Source organism: Callospermophilus lateralis, unplaced genomic scaffold (genome assembly GCF_048772815.1).
Source record: "Callospermophilus lateralis isolate mCalLat2 unplaced genomic scaffold, mCalLat2.hap1 Scaffold_112, whole genome shotgun sequence".
NCBI lineage: Eukaryota > Metazoa > Chordata > Mammalia > Rodentia > Sciuridae > Callospermophilus > Callospermophilus lateralis.
In genome coordinates, this window is record NW_027511460.1 from 3,124,432 (window position 1) to 3,148,651 (window position 24,220).

Sequence of the window (24,220 nt, forward strand, 5' to 3'; positions counted from 1 at the left end):
GAATTGGAATCCAAAGGCTATGATGAAATAATTAATACTTGCAGGTAAGCCTCATACTATGCTCGCCACTTGTGTGGTTCTGTATCTATCTCCATCGCGGGCGCATGCGCACACACACACACATACACACACACTCACTCACACACTCATTTAGTCCTTCCTACAACCCTACTATTTCCTCCATTTTGCAGATTTAAAAAAAAACAAAGTGAAGGAACAAGGAAATTCAGTAATGGCCTTAAATCCTACAAGTGGCCTGTGTTCATGACTTAAACACTACGCTATATATCTGGTTATTTCATGAATCCAACAGGTTTGTGAGTCATATTTATTTCTAAAATCTGCAGACCTGAGCTTTCTGAGAGACTAGGTCAGTTTAGATCATCAAAGCAGGTTATCTTTCAAAAAAGTAGTAAAACTCAAAGTCTTTGAGGTTCTCTCAAGGTATTGTTTATAACAGTTACGAATTCCCAAGAGAATCTTAGGCGGCATTGATTCAAACTCTAATAAATAAAACTAGTAAAGTTAACAAGTGTGAAGAACATGTTAGCCCTTCACTATTTATTTATTTATCTGTTTATCTTTCTTAATTTATTTTAGTATTCTTTGTTTTTACTTAGCATGTGTAAAAATACTGGCTATACTGTAGAGCTCCTCACATCTACATAATGGTCTAGAGTGTTCAGGCTGATGAGTGTGGCATCTCAGACCACAGGTGATGGGGAGAATGGACCACTGCTTATTTTCCTAAGGTTCTCAAATACAGTTCCTTCAAGAATCTGACATAAGCAAACTGCTGCTCTCCCAGATTTTCTGCCTAACATATTCTACTTATCCCCAAATCCTCATTGCTGAAACACCCCATTTAATTCCAATTTATCAACTGATACTCAGACGAAGTATTGCCTTTTTATAAAGCTCTGATTCTTCCAAGTAGAGTTATTTCTCCCTCTTGCTTCCATAACACTGTACACAAACCTCTTTTCTACTATAACATTTCCTAAATGGATGTCTAAAAAATTTCAGGCAACAAGGGCTCTGCCATTTCATTCTGCACAATTCCAAGGCCTTGTGCAGTTCCTGATAACCGAATGTTATCGAAAATAGCAGTTTTGTTCAAGTTTATAAAGCAAAGCTTGTTCATCCACAAGATTATAGCTTTACTCAAAGAAATGGATTTTTTTTTTCATGTACAATATGGAAGTCTCACACAACTGTAAAACTTGATTGTTTAAGACATTTGCAGATAAAGAACAGCTGTTATCTTTGGATTCTGTGACTTACCTTACTTGACTTGTGATCCACATTAAAAGTGGCAATTGCATCCTCTGTTTTTTTCCTTCCAGATTTGGTTATTACATATTCAGCAAGTTTGTTTGCTAAATAGGTCTTTCCAGTACCACTGAGTCCTGAGAGTATAATTCTGTGATGCTCCATCAACAAGTTAAAGTACCTTTGGGTAATTGGTTTAGGAATCAGTGTATCAAAAACAAAACTGTCCAAACTGTTTTCTTCTACCCCTGACGGAAGAAACAAAGAGAGTAATAACAAGGTTTACTGTTTTATATTAAAAAAAAAAAAGGTGTAGATCATCGGTAGAGATTTGTTAGCCATAGGAATGCAGTCCTTGCAAAATAATTATCTAGATATTTCTATCCCACAAACATATGTGGTCAATTTGAGACAGAAAGTGTATCAATAAGAAGGCAGAGTGAATAGCCAAATGAAAACAAGCTGTTTCTTTTTGTTCAGGCTTCCCTCCACTGACTACTTCATGTTTTCCACTCATGTCTCCAGAGAGAAATGGAAGCATTAAAACTTTTCTCATAAAGTCTTCCTTCCCTTTGAAAGCAATTAGTCTCATTAAGAATAAATGGGAAGTACACACACACACACACACACACACACACACACACACGTGTGTGTGTGTGTGTGTTCTTTGTTTTTCTCACTCTTTTGCTCTTCTCTTTATTACCTTCTATCTCTCATCCCAGCTGTACAAACACTTGAACAATTGAAGAATACAAATTGTAATGTTAGGCAAAGAATTAGGAAGGGCAACAACAGTATCTCCTTTTACTAACCCAATTACCTTAATCATAAAATCAAATATTGATAAATTCCTCTATTAACCTACAGTTTATAGAGATGCATTCTGATTCTTGAACATATACAAACAAAGAATTGTGGAGACAAGTATACATAATTAGTCACATCATCCAAAGCAAAGAAAGCAGAATTTCTCATTACTGATTCTTAACTTGCATTCATTCCTTCTCTCTCTGTTTCTCTGTCTTTCTTCCTTCATATCAGGGACTGAAACCAGGGACACTTCACCACTAAACTACATTCTTAGCCCTTTTTATTTATTATTTTGAGACAGGGTCTCACTAAGTTACTTAGGGCCTCTCTAAATTGCTGAAGCTGGCTTTAAATTTGTGATCCTCCTGACTCAGCCTCTGGAGTCTCTGGGATTATAAGATTGTGCTACTCACCAGACTTTTACTTACATTCTATACCCCCAGTGTATAATTATTGAGTACACACGTTTATAAGTTTAAAATATGGAAATGAATATATTACTTTGGAACACACAATACTTTTTTTCCAGTTTTCCTCTGGTAAAAAATGATAATAGAGAAAATCTAGAATTTTGAATTCTTTAAATTACATTTCTTTTTTTGCAAGTTGGTGAATTTTCAGAATTGTATTCTTCTAAGTGTTACATCCCAGAACTCAAAAAAAAAAAAAAAAACCCACAAAAAACAAAAAACTAAAATCCTGTAGTCTTTAGTGATTTTAGTAAGGTTTTCATATTTAAAAAATCAACATGGACACTTTATACTGAAACTATTCAAGTGTTATTGTAATTTGCAAACATAAAAACTTGAAGGAAACCTGAAAAAAAAAAGAAGAGAAGGATATTGGTAAAAAAAAAAAAAATGTTACAACTGTACTTTTCACTTTCATGATTACCTTTCAGGTTCACAGTGATGATGTTGTTATCACCAACAAGGTACCCACACGGCAGCAGTTCAGGCACTTCGAGGTTCTGGGATCTAATTAAGTCTCCTATACAGTAACTGGCAATGCAGTCAGAGCTCAGACCAAGGCTGGAGGATGTATCAAATCGAAGTACATATTCCTAAAATGGTACACATGGAAAAGTCAGTCCAAACAGGTTTGACAAATCTGCAACAAATACAAAACAGGGATATAAAGCTAGTTGTCAGGAATTTTAGATATGGGTAATGTAAGAACTGTTAATATTAAGCAGCAGAAATGGAGAGGTTTTCTGTATTTCAAATGGAGGAGGGAAAAAAAGCAGGTGTGTCTATGCTATCTATGAAAGTGAAGTAAAGCAGGTGAAAAGGAACACAGAAGAACATTTAACATCAGGCTTTCTCGTATAACTCACCTTAAAGAGATGCCTAATAACACCATCTAAGACATCCCATTTGGTTTTTCCACTAACACCAATGGATCCTATCAAATATGCCTGAGATTTCTGATCCTAAGAACAAAACAGAGTAAGATAAACTTCAACTATGCATCTTATTACTATATATTTCCTACTAAAACTTATTGATGTAGTTGGTGATTGACACAAAAAAAAAATTATTAAACCTGCAAGTTCTATAGTAACAGATATACATGGAGGGTTATACAAAAACAAAATATGAACCTAGCAAATTAACCAGCCAAACAAATAAAATAACAGCAGTAGCAACAATAACAGGAAAGAAGACATCAGATGAAGTGTTAAGTCAAAGAAAATGATTTGTGATGTGTTCAGTAGAAAGGAAAGGGGAGGTGAATCAGAGAGAATGGCCTTGCAATTTAACACAGTTGGTACAATCCTACAAGAAGAAGCTTTTGGGGAAGAAAAGGGTGAAAGAGACAGCAAAGTACTACATCATATGAATCTTTGAACTTTCTCTTACTATTCTGTGATCTTATCTTTGATAAGTTCAATGCTTAGTTTTTTTCATTCTTTAATTTTATTACCATTCAATTTAGATGTAAGAAATGTTGTTCATAAGAGTTTGATATTTGCATATTTATAAAACATGTCCAATTGTCAATTTATCAGAAAATTCAGTATTTCCAAGAAACTGTCAGAGAAAACTTTTATAATGCACATAATGGTTCAAAATGTGCATGTGTGTGTGTATATGTATGTGTATGTACATATATATATATATATATATATATTTTTTTTTTTTGTAGAGTGAGGTTTTGAGGAATTTCTAGAAATATTAGAAATGTAAACAACACAGGATTTGTGGTTTGACTGGAGTCTCTTTAATATTGACTGGGAAAAGCAATTACAATATCAGTAAACATAGTTAGTTAATATATTACAATCCTGTTTCTAGTCACCAATTAGGTGGCCATTCAAGGTTGGTAGAATAATCACTGAGTCAAGGGTTAGAAGACATGGATTCTATAATGCACAACATCTCCCACCTACTTAAGAAATATGGCTTTAGGTAAATCATTTAGCTGACTCAAGGCCTCAGTTTCTTTATCTATAATATTTAACCCTATATGTGCAAATCATGATGAGCATTATTGAGATATAACCTCAATTAAAAGCCAGTATATTCTTTAAGAAAATAGTGGAGAAACCCACAACTGACTGGTACTGTTACAGAATAAATGCTTGTGTTCACTCCCAATTCACATGGGGAAGTCTTAATCCCCCAATGTGATGGTACTTAGAGATGAAGCCTCTGGGAGGTAATGACTAGGTTTGGATTTTATCATGAGGGTGAGACCTTCATGATCAGATTAATGGCCTTGGAGGGCATCTCTCACCTTCCCTCCCATTGACACTGACATAAGGTCATATGAGAACAGATGGAGAAGCTGACCATCTGGAACCCAAGGAGAGAGCCCTCACCAGGAACCAAATGGGCCAGAATCCTGATCCTGCATATGCCATCCTCTAAAACTGTGAGAAAACACATTTCTGATTTTTAAACCTCCACTTCTATGGTATTTTGCCATGGCAATTGTACCACACTAAGATGACTACTTTCTTAGATGCTTAAAGAAATGTTTAAAAGACATGGTCCTTTAGAATTACTTCAAAAAGAAAAATTTATTTGCTAATGTTGCTAATGCTGTCAGAATGAGTGCTTATACAATGCTTTGTAACAGCTGCTTTTAAATTAGAGTTAATTTAGATTTCACTGAGACTATTAAACATAAAGATCCACTTGGGAAGAGTAGGCACAAACCTGAAGTTCAAGCATGAAGTTTATGGCACTGGATCCTTGGAACATTTGCTCAACATGAAAATTCACAAGTGCTTTATCTCACTTTTCAGACTCAAGTCCTTATATTGTTTAAAATTCTAAAGTGTTGTTGTTTGATGGGGAAAAGGTAGGATATTTACAAATTTATATTATTGGCTACTCAACTAAAAGTTCAACTTGAAGTCTTTTTAGTTTTGAGAAAGAGCTAAAATTAAGGAATATTTTAATCTAAAAGTTAAAATACTTGCCTGATCAGTTAGGATCTTGTTTAGAAATGATGCAGACTAATAGCATCAATGGAATTTATCCTGCTAAATACTACTGAATATATAGTCTACTGATTCAGTAGAATGTCTTTTGGATGTCCCTAATATTCGTTCATCTTACAGTGTTCTCTTTGTAGAAAGGTCATATTGACAGCGCTCTAGTGACATGTTACTACACATCATAAACACTACCTATAATGTATAAGTGACAATCAAAGAGTATGGTAAACAAGTTGTTTATATCAAGGAAATAAATTTTTTGTAAGTTTTAGTAGTGAAGGGTGTTGACAATCAATACTGTTTTCAAAAGAGTGAAAATGTGATACCTAGGAGACACATTTATACTTTTATGGTGATGTCTCTACCTTTTATGCTTATATAATCTATTAAGGTAATACCAAGGCAAACATCTTCAATAGGATATTTATTAGAACAAATATTCAAATGTAAAATAAATTTAACTTATAGGAATTCTCACCCTCTAGTTATAATAAAGAATTTAAAGTTAAAGAAATACCTTTGCTCGACCATAGCCCTTGCTTATGGAGACTATAATTTTCACGCTGCGGCCATCTTTGTGTCCAGTTGCATCTCCAGCATCATCTAGCAAAATATCTACCAGATTTCAAGAGAAATTACATTAAAAAAGTAATATTAGCTCAGATTTATTTACTGCTTTGCTTTCTCCATTTTTATTCTGTTCGGTGCAACTGCTTCCCATTCTGGCCAAACTGCTCTGAAAAACCTCCATTTACAAGAAGATGAATTATGTGGTTGGTCTCATGTTTCAATCTAAGAACTTATTTCTGCTTCCAAAGCTCTTTATCCAAGTGTTGGATCATTTCCTTTGGATGAAGAAATAGCCCCCACCCTTTTTTCTATTACACACAGGTCTGAGTAATACCTAAGTAATAGTCACTATTATAACTGTAACAAACTGAAAAGCAATCCAATCTTTCTATCCAAACTAAAATATTCAAGCTCAATATTCATATAATTTGCGAATGCAAAGGTGCTGAGATTGACTGTCAAGTGAAATTATTTTCAGGCATATATTCAGTTGTATTACTGCTTGTCTTTTATCTACCATTATTAGGTACTATTATTGAATTTTAACCATGACCTTATATTTCCCTACATACGTATATTAATTATTGATCTCCTGGATACTTGGATTAATAGTTTCAAAACCAATATGATGTTCTAGTAATCATCTATAAGTTACAGAAACATGATAAAGCTGGTCAACCTTTAAAGCATCAGTTTTTAAATGTGATTAAAGATTAATTTTCAAGATCTTTTGTTCCAGTGACACAACCAGGTACAATATATTTGGAAAATTATTATGAAAAACTATCCCAAAGATATGCTTTCTTTCAATAATGATGCTATTATTGAGCCATGCTTAATTTGAAGATAGTGTCCTATGAGTACAGGAAACTCAGTTACCTGCTAAAGAACACATGTGCCTGGTAACAAGCTGACTCAATTGCTCTGCCTATAATTTTATAGAGATGATGGCTGTGATTACAACATCCTGGAAACAATTAAATAAGATGGATCCTGAAAATGGAATGGCTCCTATTATATTAGTAATTAAGCATAGTTAATTTTGCAGAGAAAGGAGTCAAAAAATGGTATGAGGACCTTCTGCTGAAAAACAACTTTGTAGAGCTGGAGGCATATGAAAATTTCCACTAGAAATTTTTGATTCATCAACAACAATCTCCTGTACTGCGATTTAACTATTTTCATAGATTAATATCCTTATAGTCTTTAATTTTTCATATATCTTACTCAGAAATAAAAGTCTCTGGAAGAATTATTTCTTGTTCCTTTCTAGAACAGGATAACCATAGACTAAAACAATCTATGATATATCTCAAAGTCATTAGAAGAGTATAAAATTCCTACACATTGAAATGATTAATGTTTGATGAGATGAAAATGCTTATTACCTGACTTGATTATTACACATTGTATACCTGTATTGAATTACCATAACGTATCCCATACATATGTATGAATATTGCCCCCCCGCAAAAAAAATCTCTCCCTTAAATGTTAATTTTCTTGTTTCTAATTTCAGAAAATTAGAGTAGTTTTCCATTGGCTGTTCATACATAAACTTCTTGTAATTCATGTCCAAACTACTTTATTAGTACTATGCTCAACTACTTACAAATATTCAACAAATACCTATTAAGCCTACAAGATATCAGAGAGTATGCTGGGCATTGAGAATGAATACCAAAGTGAGAGGGAAAATGAATTCCTTGCTCTTTTGGAGTATACATTCTCAAGTAGGTAGTTTCAGAATGTTTTGTACTGTGCAGGAAATCAACAGGTCAGTGAAGCAGAAACTGAAGGGAGGACGCTCTATAGGCAATCCTGGAAGGGTTCCTTGAGCAGGTGATGTCTGAGGTAAGAACAGAAGGTGAGAAAGGCTGGGCAGGTGAAGGTGAAGAGGTTTGGTCAATGAGAATAAATGAAAAAGCCTTTTGTAAGAGCAAATGTAGGAGGTGATGTTGAAGTAGGTTGTAATCCTTGGCAAGGGGTTTAACTGGATTGCTGATCCACATATCTGCTCAAGTTTGACTTGGAACAGGTCTTACTCCTCATAACAGTAGGGTAGATTTTCCATTAAATGAGTGACTGTGCTTGACTTCTGTATATGTGGCTACAGCTACCTGAAGCAAAATTAACACCATAGTTAAAAGTTCAGGCACTGGATTCATCCAGATTGAATTCATATATTAGTTCTTCCACTTCTTAGTTACATGATCTTGAAAAAACAAAACAAAACAAAACAAAACTGCTGTGTCACTTTCCTAAGTATTGGTCATTTGATCCGTAAAATGGACTTAAATAACATCTAGTTTGCAGGGTTATTGAGCATATGAGATAACACTTTTAAAGCATTTTATCATGCTTAGTAAGTTTTGCTCTTTTGTGATTCATTTCCTCTGTGTTTATTCTAAATCCTATTGAGGTCTTCCCTGCTCTCAGTATATTGATAGGACAATCAGCTAAGAAAATGTTTCTGGTAAAACAGCAAAACAGCAAGCTTAGAGGGAGAGATCTAAATATTTTGCTTGGTTTTTTGGTCGGGGGAGTAAGTTATGATCCCAAATGTTTATAAACATTCCAACTTGCCTTTTAGATATAAATGACCTCAGTGTATAATGTGAGGACAGCCATAATAGAACTTTAAAAATTTTTACTTTTTGAAGAGATATAATTAAAAAAAAAAGTAATCAAAATCAGCATGCTGTATCATTTTTCTAATCTTCATGTTTCTGCTTCTCCTCCTCCTCTTTACTTCTTCTCCTTCTAAATTTCAATGTGATTTAAGGCAAGGAGCACAGTGTCTCAGTTCTACACTGGCATATAAAATTATCCAGGAACATGAGCACTATTGGTTTTCAAGCGTCATCTGGTGGTTGTACTTTGTAATCACCCCAGATCCTCAAGTAAACATTTCTTAAACTAAATCTTATATCCTAAAATGATTCAATGTCATAGAAGCAGTTATACTTCATAATTGAACAGTTCATCAGATATTAGGATGAAATTATGTCATATGATTCCATTTGCAATCAAATCAAAACTGTACCCTTGTTCCATCATTAGGACTGTTGAATCCAGTATGTTCTTACAGTTTGTTGAAAATTTAATAGAACTGCAGACTGTATGATGTAGCAGCATTATGTTCTCTCTAGGCAACATCATTCAGGATCATCTAGTCTAATTTAGGAACTAACTCTGTACCCTGAAAATTCTATTAAGTTGCACTGAGTTATTATTATTATATTCATGAGTACTAGCGATCATCACTGAAAATACTTATTATTTCTTCATCTTATTCATCATAATCATGGAGGAAGCACTTCCCAAGCAAAAGTGATATTTTAAAAAATGGTATGAAATTTGTGTCTCTAAGATTTCCTGTTTCACATGTTATGTGCTTTTAAAACCACAAGTAGAATGAATTTGTAAGATAAAAATGGGATCATTTCCAATAATTAATGTTAACATTTTCAGGAGAGGGTACTGTTCTCAAAATTCCAGGCTTGTCCCCACCTGCACTGGGCTGGATGGGCATGTGTACTAGCTCACCTGAGGTAATGGACTCTGTGATGTTCAGGTTGTTGAGAGAAAACCCGAGGGACTGCCTTGAAGAGGAAGAGGAGGTGCTGCTAGAGGACTCAGAAGGTGGCCGTGCAGGCTTTGCAGAGTTACCAGTCTCAGCCTTCAACCGGTCGTTCTCAGCCTTCAGTATCTCAATTTCATTCTATTGTTAAGATGGAAAATGTGAAAAATTTGAGCTAGCTTGATGAGAATGTAGCACCAAGGCTTGTATTCCATTTCTCTGTTAAAGCATGTGGTGATGCTTTCGATAAGCAAACAAATTATGAAAAGAGGATTTCCTTTTAAACAAGGGGTTAACCTTTGTCTCTCACATATATATGCATTTATATATTCTCAAGTGTAGACACCATTATTATAATAATTATTATGTGCTGGGAATTAAACTGAGGGCCTGAAGCATGCTAGGAAAGCAGTCTACTCTGAGGTACACCCCAACCCTAATTTTTAAAAAAATATCCAAATTTGAGTAGTTTTTATTTTTTGGACTTGATCTAATTTCTCATTTGAATTAAGAATAACATAAATCTTAATTCAATAGACCCTAACCCTTTTCATATTAAAAGTGATATTAAAATCTCTTAGGCAAATAATGCCATTTTTAATTCTGTAAATTCATGGAGAGTAGGAAAACAGGACAAATCAAAAATAATATATAAATTGATATAAAATTACTTCATAATTCTAGTTAACAAATGAAAAAGGTTTTGTTTTCTCAAGATGGGGCACTAAGCTCATAAAGACCTTCTTATGGATATATACAGTGGTAGATGAGTGTGCAGAGCATGAGCTTTTCTTATTTCCGTCATCTGTGGTAAGAAGTGCTTACTGGTTTACAGTAATAAAATAGAAACTTAGTCTGAACACAGACTGATTTTGAATTTAGCTTTTAGATGCTACCAAAAATACGAAAGCTTTACTTTTACAGATGGCATTCTAAGTCACTTTAACTTCAATATTCAGAAATCTTGTGTGGAATTTGTGTAGTTTCCTCATTGTTTTTTGTTTTTCAATAGAAAAGAGGCGAAGGTATTTGAAAGCCAGATTTCAAAAGAACACTGTTAGAAAGCCAACATAAAGGTAACTCATGGAAAAATAAAGAACCAAAAACTACAGTAGTTTCTTTAACACTTAGCTCTTGGCCCTAATCCAATCACTGGTAAAAGCATTTTGAATGGCCCCTGAGTTCAACTGGCCAGTTTGTTCTCCCCCATCCAACCCTGGATTTGACAAAATTCTCTATTCAGTATTAAGAACTGAGTTGTGAGACTGAATAAACAGAGGACATGTCCACAGTGGGATTTAAAAAAATGGAATCTGTTGCATAATAACTGAGAGAAGAATAAAGGCAGCATTGTTCTCTCTCCATTTTGTTCCCTGAAGGTGCTTCAGCACAGACCTGCATCCGGTTCATGGCTTCCCGGATCTGATCAAGATGATGAGCAGAGCTGAGGGCCTCCAACCGAATATCTGTTAATTTTAATTCCTTTTCTCTGAGCTCGCTCTTCAGCTGCAGAATTATCTCTGCCTCAGCCTCTGTGCATTCACAGATCCTGAAGAAAGAAACAAACACAAAATCGGTGGTCTGGGAAGCAAGAGGATTAGGGAAAACAATGCCTCTTTTAAAGGCTGAACTGCCACAATACCCAGCAGGTACAGAAATTATTTGCTGAGAAAACCTAGAGAAAAGGAGAAATAGTTTTATTAACCATAACGATTTTATAGGTTCAAAACTGAAAGCAGTTCTCTTTTTCTTTTAATCTTGTTTTTTTCTTATTTTTTGAAATTTAAAAACAATCTACTAACATACAGAATATAAAGTGATCCTCAAAATTCCTGGTTGCTGACATCTCTATATTCTGTCCACAAAATCAGGGTAGAAGAGTCATAATATTACTATATTTTATTCTATATTTTTCAAGGGACTTAAATCTCCATTGGCAACATGTGAAATATTCTTTTTTTAAGAGTCAAGCCTCAAAATGTAAACTTCTCCTTTTGTAGAATTGTACAAACAATAACCATATTTGCCTCAACACCATTTTCCAGTTGTAATGAAAATCCAATGTAAATATTATAGAAAATAATTTAGAAAGATTAGTTTTGGACTTTTAAATAATGGATGAGTGTTGTATAATCTTCCTGTTAGGCCCAGCTGATTCAGGAGATTATAGCTAATGAAAAAAATTTCAGACCTCAGCCTATGCAAGAGGCTAGCTTGGGGCAACTGGAAGGTCATATAATGCTATATTCTTCTTCTTATTTTTTTTTGGATAGCATCATTAAAATAAATCTGCCAAAAAAATTTGCTTTATATTAACTAATGCATTCTCCATTTAAAATTTGAACACTAGATTGTTAATCACAAAATGGCAAGACGCTATCTTCCTTCCTATATAATAATGAAATTATGTAGCCAAAGCACAGTGGCCTTGTTCTACATGACAGTTCTATAATAGTCATTGTCATGAGCATACAATAAAATCTGATTTAAACAGTATATGAAACAAAGAGAATCATTTCATCAAAAAGTATTTCTATCTTTTAAATGTTATGTTCTTTCTTGTGGTATCTAAAAGTGGGCTACTAAAGACATGTCTTGTTCGATTATTTGATAGAATCAAAGAACACTGGAATGTAAGTTGGTTTTAGAAAACCAAAATTTTAATACAAAAACAAGGAGAAGGTATTTGTGGTTGTAATGCATGCAAGTAATTTTAGAAAACACACAAAAGCAAATATTGCTAGGTTAGAAACTGGATCTTTGCAGTTTTCATGCATCACTCCATTTTACCGGGATCTATGCTTGTAGATCACAGGGCCATTTTGTCGTTTCTTTGGTGGCCAGATAAGAGGTGACCTGCATGTACGCACAGTTAGACAGATACATGGGTAAATGCAAGTGAAAACAAGTAAGGATGACTGAAAAAAGTAGAAAATGAGATCACAAAAACAAAGACAAATGCTGTCTACCTTTCTCAGTAAGATTTGAAAATGACGGGTACATATATGGTGCTGTAGTTGCAAAAGTACAACTGATTGCATTTAGAACATAAACATGGACTTGGCCTGAAGCTGTTTTTTAAAAAGTGGGTCAGCATCCTGCAAAGGCAGTGACTTACACTGAGGTAGATTGAGAGGGCTTCATGGATGCTGAACCGCAGTCACCAGCACTATGGGGCAACTTGGGAGATGCCGGGAGAGATGAATCAGTAAGTTCTTCAATGTCTGAATGTGAAGATGGGGGCTTGGTGGACTTTTTCTTTCCAAAGGCTTGTTTGAAAGAACTTCTCAGCTGAAAGAAGGACAGAAATTACCTCTCCTGTCTGTTTGCACCTGGAGGGATTTTGCTTTGGGGCGTTAGTTTGCAGGTGCCACCTAGCCACTGCCTGGGGTCAGTATATATAAGCAGAGTATTAACAGTTGCAGCACAGTATCTCTAAAAAATAAAAAAAAATTAAAAAAAGATACTGCATGTTGTTTTTTTCCTTTTATTCTTGTATTAATCCAGCACAGTGCAAACATGGAAGGCTTTTAAATAGTGCAAGGTCAAGGGCATGGCTGTCAGAGCACTCATTTAAAACTAAGTACCTTGAAGGGATCTCCATTCCCAATGCTTCTCTCTTCAAGGCAATTTGTTTTAAATGGCCACTTTAGCGCTACAATCAAGTCATATCCTGCTGACAGTACAAACTTAAAAAGCAAAATGAAATCAAATTCACCTAACACTTCATTAATTGTGATTTTCTATTCAAATTTTCAATTCCCAGACTATTCAAAACCAGAATTGGTATCCCCTACAGCTCTATTCAGAAAGTGGTTTTACTTCTCCTTAAAATTTGAGATTAAAATGAAAAGACACAAAGAAAAGACATACAAGGTAATCTGTTTTTAAAAGGTATAAAAGCCTACTGCCAAAATGAATAGCATTCATGCCAAGGTAGGGTTTTTTGTATAGATGCATGCCAAATTGTCCATGGTTTTATATTCACCTCACTTCCTCTAGAGTTCACCTTGCAGAAACATGAAAGAGTGTGGAATTACAAATCAAGGGAATGAAGGCTGATCAGTATTTTAAAATATTACCTGAATAAACATTTTTTTTTAGACAAATGAGATTTTTTTTCATTATTTACAGAAAGCATTCCTGTAGTATCTTTGTATAGTTTTGTGTTGGATTTCATCTAGCACTGTATTTATTTAAAATGTACCTTTGTCTCGGTGGTTTAAAACAAAAATACCAAAACTTTTACTTAGTTGTTTTCAAACTTTTTGCAGTGACCACATCTTCCCCTCAGGTTTTTAGTGGTTGCTTAATATTATCATAAATTATAATATCTCTAGCAAATTTAAGGTCCAGTTCTGTTAAAGTTCATTTCTGCATTTTCCAGTATGTTCTACTGGTAACAACAACAAAAAACAACACACATTAATGCAGTGGTTTCTTATGGGGAAAAATCTTATTCACCCTGTAGCCCCTGTTGATTCCAGGGGTGTGTGTGGTGTTAGCTTTCAATGTCTGTTCTTTCCTATTATCAACTCCAATTTTCCTTTTCCTCCACCATTACCATCATTCCCATCACCATCACCACCATCACCACCAACCACTACCACCATCATCTTTATCATCTTCTTCCTCTTCACCCTGACAATAAAACCCTGCTCTTAGTTCTAACTCCAGAATATATGCTCTTCAGCACCATGCCAGCCTAATCTCGGTGATTAGTGCAACATTTGAGGTGCCAGAGGTACTTGAATGGGACTCTGTCATTTGCTGCAGACTTTTAAAGCTCCAGAGAAAAAAACCTAAGTCCTTATACCAGAATAAGCTATTTAATTAGATGGGTGATGAGGGCTTACCCAGTTTTTCTTTTTCTTTTTCTTGGAGTCAGCATCATTACCACTGCCAATGCTGGAATGGCTTGTGGAACTGTTGATACTGGAAACACTTTCAGAGGAATGCTGTCTTCTGATGCGGAGATCTAGCAACAGAGAATATCACATTTGCTCATAAAAGTTGCAGTCTGAACAAAGTAAGTCTTTGAGGCTTTCTGAGAGTATGTTCTCCAACAAAGATCAACAGGCTCTGTACAGATCATTTTATTGCAGTTTTGGTCTTACAAGTTTAATAAAGTACAACCTTATTTACTTTAATTAACTGAGTTATCTACATTAAGATTCATCAGGAATCTCATATGAGTCTGTAACACTGGTGCTTTAATGAGTTCTGGATTTTGTCCAAAATTGAAATGCCATGCTATTGATTTCTACCGAATACCTGGATCAAACAGCAGTTCCAAAATGATTTATTCCAAATGATTATTTCCATGGAGTAAATGGAAACTCATAATAGGATGAGATTAATTCTTTTTAATATTTGTGCTTTGAATAAAGTTACTAAAGCCAAATATACTGACTTTCCATTTCATTGAATCATGCCATGTTGGAGCCAAAACAATCCTAGGAAGTCAAATAAGCACATCATCTAGCAGATGAGGAAATTGAAGTGCAAAGGAGTTGACTTGACCAAGGTCAAAGAAGCAATGAAGAGAAGATCCTTCAGAGAGAGTCTAGATAGGCAGTTTGTAAATTAAACAGAGAACATATGTCATATGGTGCTATTCTTCCAACATATCCCCAGTCCCTGTCTGTGACAAAATAGTAAGACTAATAATGATGCTTAGTATGTCCCTGCACACTTAATTTTACTCTTGAAGTAAACCAATGAAATGATTTTATCTATTATATATAATTCATACATGGTAATATAGCTTAATATAGCTTAAAAATAGATTTTATCTATTATATATAATTCATACATGGTAATATAGCTTAAAAATAGTGGCACGAATCTCAGAGTTAGGCTGAGTCTAATATCTATTGTGCTACCTGCCATGTAATATGGTTGTGCTAAACTTCCCCAAAGCATGCAGCACTTCTCTGGTTCTACAAGATATTTTATAGAGAGTAGCATTTGATATTTTATAACTTTTAAAAATTTTCCACTTATTCTATATAGGACTTATTTTGTAAATATCAAAATTAAAAGAAACTAAAATTTTATTTACTTACAGTAAACTGATATTAAGTGCTAGTGAGTTACCAAGAGAATTTATAAGGTCAAATTTACTTTTAAGACATCCCTATTAACATACTTAACTGGCATCAATGCAGATTAGCCAAGTAAAAAAACTTAAGTGGAACATGTAATATGTGAAAAATTACCATTTATGTACACTATTTATTTATGTATACTGTTTTGATTCAATAATAAAGGAACCTAGTATCTGTTAATCAATATGAAAGTCATATGAATAAATCACAGAAACTTATGTGTAGGTATTTATTCATGTTTTAAATTTCTGCTGCAATTGGCTATTAGCTTTTCTGAATAAGGTACAGCATTTACTAACTTTTCTCGAATAACTTTCACAAAGAAAACAGACATGTTGGAGATTTCTAGAGTTTTTATCATACCTGGAATTAATAAACTATATTTGATTTCACTAATCTCAAAGTTTTAAAAATATGGGTAATGCATTTCATTTTTCTCTAAAAATTTCCTTTTAGTGCTTGTAAGAATTTAATTTGGTGTATAGGGCATCGTAGAACCTTAACCAATGAATATAGATAATCCAAACACATGGAGACACCTGCTTTAAAAGTATCATTTTCAGTTATACATTTGTTCCTTCATTAATTTTCACTTCTCACCCTCTGCCCCACCACTGCCACTGTTCAAGCTACCCATATCACTTACCTGCTCTACAGCAAGAATAGCTATCCAATTTTCTCACCTTCAAACCATTCTATACATAGGAGCTATAAAAATCTTCTTAGAAGAAAAATTTCATCACCACTGCCTTACCTAACACTATCTCCTGTTAAATTGTCCACTGTGGGAAGGTCCTTCCTGACTATGCAACCTCTAATAGGTTTCCTTTTAGCCTCTTTTTCTATGGTAATCTGTTCTTGTCCACCTTAGAATGGTTTTGTTATGAACCAGCTACACCAATGATCATACACGATCATTTATTTTCTGCTCTTCCACTAAACTGAAAGTTCAGTGTAGACAAAGACCATGTTTATTTTTGGTTTTACTGTCTATGTCCAGGGCCTTGTACAGCACTGTGTGAAGTAATCCATTAATATGTTGTTGTTAAATGAGTTTATTCTAATTGTTGATTTAATGCAAATCTGTTTTCTTACAATTATTTCTAAAATATATTTATCACTAATAGTAATTAATATATGTTTATATTTTGTCTAATTTAAATGGTACTTTCTTTTCTTCAGTTCTGGTAATCAAACCCAGGACTGCACTCATGTTAGGCAAGCACTCTACCACTGACTTATACTCCCAGCCCTATTTGGTACTTCTTAAAGAAAAAGTACTCCATGTTTACACAGAGGTAGTGACTTAAAGAACAGTATATTTGGAAAAATTAAAGTAAAATTTCCCATGCCTTCAACTGTCAGCCTTAAAATAATTATATTTGTTACAGTTGTTTTATATATGAAATATGTATATATATATAACATATGTAACATGGATATATGTGGTAAAATATATATTTACCTTTCATTGAAAGGAATTGTGGGCCACTTGGGTACAGAGTCACTCTTTGTATTCAAGAACCAAAATTCCCAAATGCACAGCAGACATTTAAATGTTTGTAAATAAATAAATATTATTTTATTATAGACTTCTTATTTGTCAGACTGTTAATAAATGTGATGTATAAATAATGATGAAAAGGTAAATTAATAAATTTTATGCAATTTTGTATACTTTGATCATCTATAAAAGTGTTGCCTTACTCCAAATAGTTATGATAAGATTATATGCTAAAATTTTACATAAAATTTTTTAAAGGTCACAAAAACTGAATTTCAATATGATTTCACAGACATATAAACTATGCAATCCACTGAACCTATAGAAAGATACATAACTAATCCAACTGACTTTTATTCATATGATATTAATGGTCAATGTAATACACATAATGTTAGAGTCATTGAATTTAATATTGTTTTAATATTTCAGAAACACAGTCTACATGTCTTATATACTGTCAACTCTTCATAACTAGTTATTTCCTTAATTTTAAAAATGTGGGAAATTATTTTTTCATATTTTTGACCACTTAGATATATTATTTTGTTCCTCTTAATCACTATCCCTCCCACATTTCTGAGCAAAGGAATTCCGATTTTTTAATTCCAGTAGATATACCAAGCTACCTGTTGCCTAAGATAAAAGGAATCCTTCCAGAAAGTTTCACTTCAGTGACTTGTGCTGTATTAAAGAAGGGATTAAGCCTTTTTAAATCCCTTCTGGACCTATTTACGACATGAAGACTTAGAACATAAGCTGCTTTATTATAGCTCTAAGATAAGCTTTAAATACACAGTAATTTTCCATGCAGCATATAAATCAACTCCCCCACATGGAAAATTGCTAAATTCTTAACAGAAGTAGCCCATAGAAATCCAGTTTGTCTTTCAACTTAAGTAGACCTCATTTTACATAACTGTTTTCCTAAAATTTAAATTCAACTATATATTCTTAATTATGTTATTCTTTTCTATGAAATTCGAATAAGCCACTTTAATGTGCAAGGCAATGCTATAGGCACTGGGATGAAGAAACAAACCCTCCTTCATAAATCAGGACACACAGACCTCAAAGGCACCAGAGTATAATGCAAATTTTAATAAGGAAAGTACAGCTATTTCCAGATAAAGAGGCATATTTAAGCTAATTCCTGCAGTTTTCCAAAAGTTTTTATTCTGAACAAACAGGGCAGAATATTCCAAGTGGAGTAAACAGACTGTTTAAAGAACTTATGAAGAATGGAAAGAAATTCAGGAAAACTGAAATACGGAATACATAGAGCAAGAAATAAAGTCAAGGACAGCATCTGGCATGTAATTAGCAATCACTAAATATTTGTTGAATATAAAGTTGGTGAAGGGAGATTATCTAATGTCAAGGAGCTTGTTTTTCATCCCAAAGGCAAGGGGGTGCCTGCAGATGCCTGCTTTTAGATGATTGCTCTGACTGTAGTTGAAGAATGGTATAAAGTGGGGTAAGGTTAAGAGAAGAAAGGCTATGTAGGACTTGGTGCCAGATCAGGGAAGAGTCAAAGGACGGTGACAGCAGGATCAGGGAAAAGTAAACAAATCTATCAATACTTAAAGGGTAGAATCAGAAGACCTTGCGGATTCGGGTGATACCATTTAATGAAGCAAAGAATACTGAAGGAGAAGGAGGGCAAGGAGGGAAGTTCAAGTTTGGAGATGTCAAGTTTAAGGTGCCAAAAAAATACTCAAAGATACCCAAGGGGAGTTCTTTCTTGGCATCTAGATAAGATAGAGTTCTATCTCCAGAGATGAGCCTGAACTAGAGATACAGAGACAGCGGCACATAAATGATAATGATAGCTAGAGCACTAGGTGAGTTTATATAAAATTTTGGAGAGATGTTCAGAATCATTTTGGAAGAGAGTTTAGAATATTAATAATTAACAAATGTATATAATGAAGTGAACACACAGAAAAAGAAGAAAAACTTTGAAAGAAATTTCAAAGGATAAGAAGGAAAACCAATAAAGTAGGATGTCTTAAATGAAGGTGTCCAGCAGAAGGAATTAGACGTCAGTACCAAATGTGGTTTCCATGATGAGTACAATAAGAATTTTAGCTATTTCCCTGGATTAAGTGCTATGTTAGTCATTGTTGACCCTGGAGAGAAAAGCTTTGGTGGAGTAGTGGGGATAGAATTTACGATCCTATGGGCTGAAAGGTGATTGGTGATTGAAGACTTTGAAAGGTTCCAAAATTAGTTTTACCAGAACTTATCTGGAAATAGGAAGAAAGATGATAAGAACTGAGGATTTAGGAAAGAATTTTTTAGCTGGAAGAGAGAATGAGACATATTTAATGCTATTGAAAAGAGAATATGAATAAATTGAACCTATATAAAGAAAAAATGATATGACAATAAGGAGCATTTCTTTAGTGGTGAACCAAAGGGTAGAGATGATGGCAAAAGGAATATTTTCATTGTTTAAAACTGTAGAAACATGGTCATAATAAAATGCAAGCTGATTTCTAGTCTGTTTTCTTATTATTTAAAAATTATCTACAGAACATTGTCCCACCCAGGAGAAGTTGCTCCAAACGCCTGAGACTTGGTATTAACATATTGATTGCTTCATTTTTATTTGCAGATCTGGATTATCATACTCATTTATAGGCTTGTTTTGCTTAAGTCAATATGCACATCACCTCTGCCTCCCGGATCAAATGGAGAGAATATATGTAGAACTATAGAAGTCAATTCATTAAGGTCAATTTAAAAATTATTCAACAGAGGAAGCTACTGTTCTCAAAGTCTGCAATTCTGGAATTCTGATCCCATTAATTTCTCCTTACTCATTAGAAAAGGCAGTGCCACTGAGTAAATACAACTCCATTCTATAAATAAAACAGATACCTGTTATATAAGATGAAAAATGATACCATTTCTGAATATACCTTTTGGAGGGTGGTCTGGGCCATTTAGGGCCCCCTGAATGGCCGCCTGGGCAGCAGAGTTCTGGGCCTTCAGCATTTCAATGGTCTCCTTTAGCTCTATAAGTTCAGACTCCTGTGAAATAAACAAGAGTTTAGAAGCTTTAATATTTAGAGACAAAAATGAAAGCCCTTGTTCATAGTATGTCATCAAATGGGTTTGGTTTTATATAGTACCAGACTCCTGAGAGATTTGGATACTTGGCTAAATTTGTCAAATTGTATCTAACAACTTCTTTCTTAGTTAAAGTAAAGACGAATCAATTTTTTTTTCTTATTGTCCTATAGAAATGATTTAAATAGTCATTAGTTCTTTCAAAGGGTGGCACCTAGAGCTGACCAGTGCAAAGCAAATCAAGGTATCATATCACTCATTTTAGTTATCAAACAGTCATATTACCTATGATTATATTAGATATTTAGATAGCAGAATAATAGTACTGCATTATATTGCACTTATTGTCAAGTAGAAATATGCAGTGATATCAAATAAGTGACTATAGATTCTGCCTGAAGTATTTTGCACTTTGGCAATAATTTCTTTGAATCTAAGTGTAAAATCTGGAACTCATTCCTAACTCACTCCTGTTAAATATCACCTTATTAAATTTTGCTGATATATTCAGATCATCCTAGATTCTGACACTTTTCATCCAATAAAATTGCTAATATGGGGACTCAGCCTCATGAAGCCAGAGCAACATAGGAATTAAAACAGAGACTAGAGAGATATAAAATACATACCCCTTAACTAATAAATCACCAAAAAATCAGTGTAATATCAAATTTTTATAGGAAATACATTTTAAATGTATTCTTACTGAATTTAGAATAATTTTGTTGTGTCTCAGTGCAAATTATACTATAACTTTTGTCTTTCACAGTTATTTAAATGAATTATTTTAACAGAAATGACTTATAATGAGTGAGATAGGATAGCCAGAAGGTGTGTGTGTGCAGGGGTGGGGTGTGGGGGGGAGGTACATGATAAAAGAAAGAAACGAAGCTCTTTCAGCAGAGACATTTACACTAGATTCTTAATAGTAAGGGGTATCCTTCTTGCCAGAGGCACAATCCCCAAAACTATCCTTATATCCTTGTCAGCATCTTGGAGAATTTCTTGGTAATTCATTTGGCATCCATCGTTTCCTCAAGCATCTTTAGAAAAAAGCTAAAGAATCAGGCTTGGGTTGTTAACTCCATGACAGTTCATGCATCCTCAACTGTCTCCCAGAATACAGAAAAAAAGATCAGAATTTTCATTGCAGAAAATTGCTTCATACATGAGAATACCCAGTAACTATGCTAACTTTAGATTCTTAAAAACAGTGTTAATTGAGATGATATACAAGTTTGGAACACATACTTGATAACTTATGTATCTATTTTATTTGGCTATTTGATCTTAATACAGAATAATTATATTTTAAATAACAAGCAGATACTCTTAACTTTAAAGGCTTATAAAACAAAGGACCTCATAAGAAATCAATAATAATATGCTGGATTTATAGGTGTGTCTTCAAATACTTGAGTGTAACCAATTCAAGTATATTTCTTTATCATAAAAGTAAAACTATCTGTGGAAAATTTCTAACCCAATTCATCTTAATATCCCAGTCTCTCCAACTTCTATAATTTAGGTCCTTGCCCAAGTAGCGATAGATAACTTTATCAAAACTTAGTATATTTTTTCAATTAAAATAAATCCCCCAAGAGATGAAAAAATTCCTGGAAATTGATTCTGCTTCCACTAGAAATTTATTCAAAAGAATTCCTATAGTACATAATTAATAAATCACATAATCTAAATCCAATTTTATAAAATAAACACTAGGATACATGTTACATTTTACTTGAATCCAGATTTTTATCCTTCAATTTAAAATCAATAATATTGGTACTGTGGAATAAAAATCTGTTAAAATATTTGGCTAATCTTTAAAAGAGAAAAGTGAACATGAGGTCTAAAAACTAAGCTTAACTTTCGGCTAGTTGATTTATTTCAGTATTAAAACTTTAATCTTTTCAAGAGAAATCTCTTCTAGAGACTGCTTTTAAAATGATTAAAAGTGGAGAAAGTTGTTCAGGGAATTTTTTTAAGAATATTGTGTTCAGTATGCTATAGAAGGATGATCCCATTCTAAAATTAAGGTTCTTTTAAAAAACACAAATATTAACAGGTTAGCTATTACTTAATGTGGCTCAGTTATCCCAAAGGAAGAATAACTAGGTAAGAAATGTATTTACTATATGTAACCTGGGAAAATAACGTCTATAAAAAATTGGTTCAGGTGAACTTAAAGTACCTGCAATGTGTCCCATTGTCTTTAATTTGAAAGAAAACTAAATTTTAGGCCGATTTGAGGTAACCTGTTCCAACTTGCACTAGTTATTGCCACATATCTACAAAAACCTTCCTTCTTCCTTATTTCCTAATGAGGTCTACTCTCATTTTTGTCATTCAAGCTATATCCATCTTTTTCTAGGCATTTTCATATGATTTTTTTCCCCTTTGCTTTAAATATCTTCCTGTCCCTTAGAGGCCATAGCAAAATGTCTCCCTAATTGCGAAACCTCTGTTTTCATATCAGAAAATAAATAAATAAATAAGGAAGGAAGGAAAGAAAGAAAAGAAGAAAGAAAGAAAGAAAGGAAGGAAGAAAGGAAGGAAGGAAGGAAGGAAGGAAGGAAGGAAGGAAGAAAGAAAGAAAGAAAGAAATTCTCTTCTGTGGGTTTTCAGGCCATTGAATGCACTAGGTTTATTTAGGTGTTGAAGAATGTATCTTTTCACCTGATTTATGATCTCAGTAAATGTTGGGATGGTTTTCTTGAAATGTTCTGGGACATGATTAACAGATACATTTTACCTTCTAGGAATAATTGAAAACTTTGACTTCACTGAATTTATCTTTATTTTATTTATTTATTTATTTATTTATTTATTTATTTATTTATTTATTTATTTATTTATTTTTATAAGAGGGTACTTGTCACCTAGGGAGCAGGGTGACATAAAAACATCAAAACTTTTCTTGCTTAGTATAAACAGAAAGTCTCAACATAGCTAATTGAGTGGAATCTTCTCCTATGGAGATCAATGAAGCTAGGTTTGCCTTTTTCTCTTTCCCAATAATAGTATTATAGAGATCAACAGAAAGCATTTTAAATAAAAAACTTGACTCTGATGTAGAGACTGTTTTCAACTCTTCATTTTTCTGCTTCATAACTATAGTTGTTCACATTTATTTTTTAAGCTATGCTTTATAAGATTTCTATAGTGTATAGAAAGTGCAATGCTGTATCTAGACATAATTATCCTTTTTAAAAATTTTGTCCATGGTGGAGAGTCTGGATAAAGACTGATTAGAAATGAATTTCAAGATAACTGACTAAAAAATCATTAGATAATTTAAAATATTTCCCTATAATCTCTTTATTTTAAAATTGGCCAATTCAACATGCTTGTTTTGAGAATCATTTATTAAGCCTTCCCAAAAAATATCCTTAGAAATGTATATGCTATCGAGATATGAATTTATAGTTTGCTTCTCTAATTCAGTGTTTTCCAGTTTCCTACTCTCATCAATAGATAGTAAAAGGAAGACTGTAGCTAGGATAACTATGCAAAGGGTCTTGGGAATTAGGTGATGAAATCCTATTTTGTTGATACTTCCTCCTCCTTCTGATAAACCATTTGAGATAATGATGATCTAACACCCACTGCCTATATAAGATACCAGTTTTCTGTGAAAGTTTCTTGTATCTAAGAGTCCAGATGGAGTCAATATAGATGCAGTTTTGTACATGTCTCTGAGGCTAAACAAGTTGAGATGATTGCAAAATGCTCCAAAATAAAATAATCAAATATCGCGATATAATACCAACCTTGCTTGGTGTTCTTTACAACCTAATCTCCTAACTGTATCTTATCTCTTTCCAAATTTCTCACTGTCAAAG

The 24,220-nt window shown here is 33.6% G+C and overlaps 1 protein-coding gene across 1 annotated transcript in view; it reads right to left on the minus strand.

The window, feature by feature from the left end:
- Positions 1 to 24,220, minus strand: part of LOC143640077 (neuron navigator 3-like) — a 148,892-nt gene that overhangs the window by 18,058 nt on the left and 106,614 nt on the right. Inside the window, 9 exon segments of the mRNA XM_077108020.1 lie at positions 1,285 to 1,520; positions 2,977 to 3,145; positions 3,419 to 3,514; positions 6,048 to 6,145; positions 9,650 to 9,824; positions 11,079 to 11,232; positions 12,802 to 12,974; positions 14,540 to 14,661; positions 20,225 to 20,336. Coding sequence (XP_076964135.1) covers positions 1,285 to 1,520; positions 2,977 to 3,145; positions 3,419 to 3,514; positions 6,048 to 6,145; positions 9,650 to 9,824; positions 11,079 to 11,232; positions 12,802 to 12,974; positions 14,540 to 14,661; positions 20,225 to 20,336 — 1,335 coding nt within the window.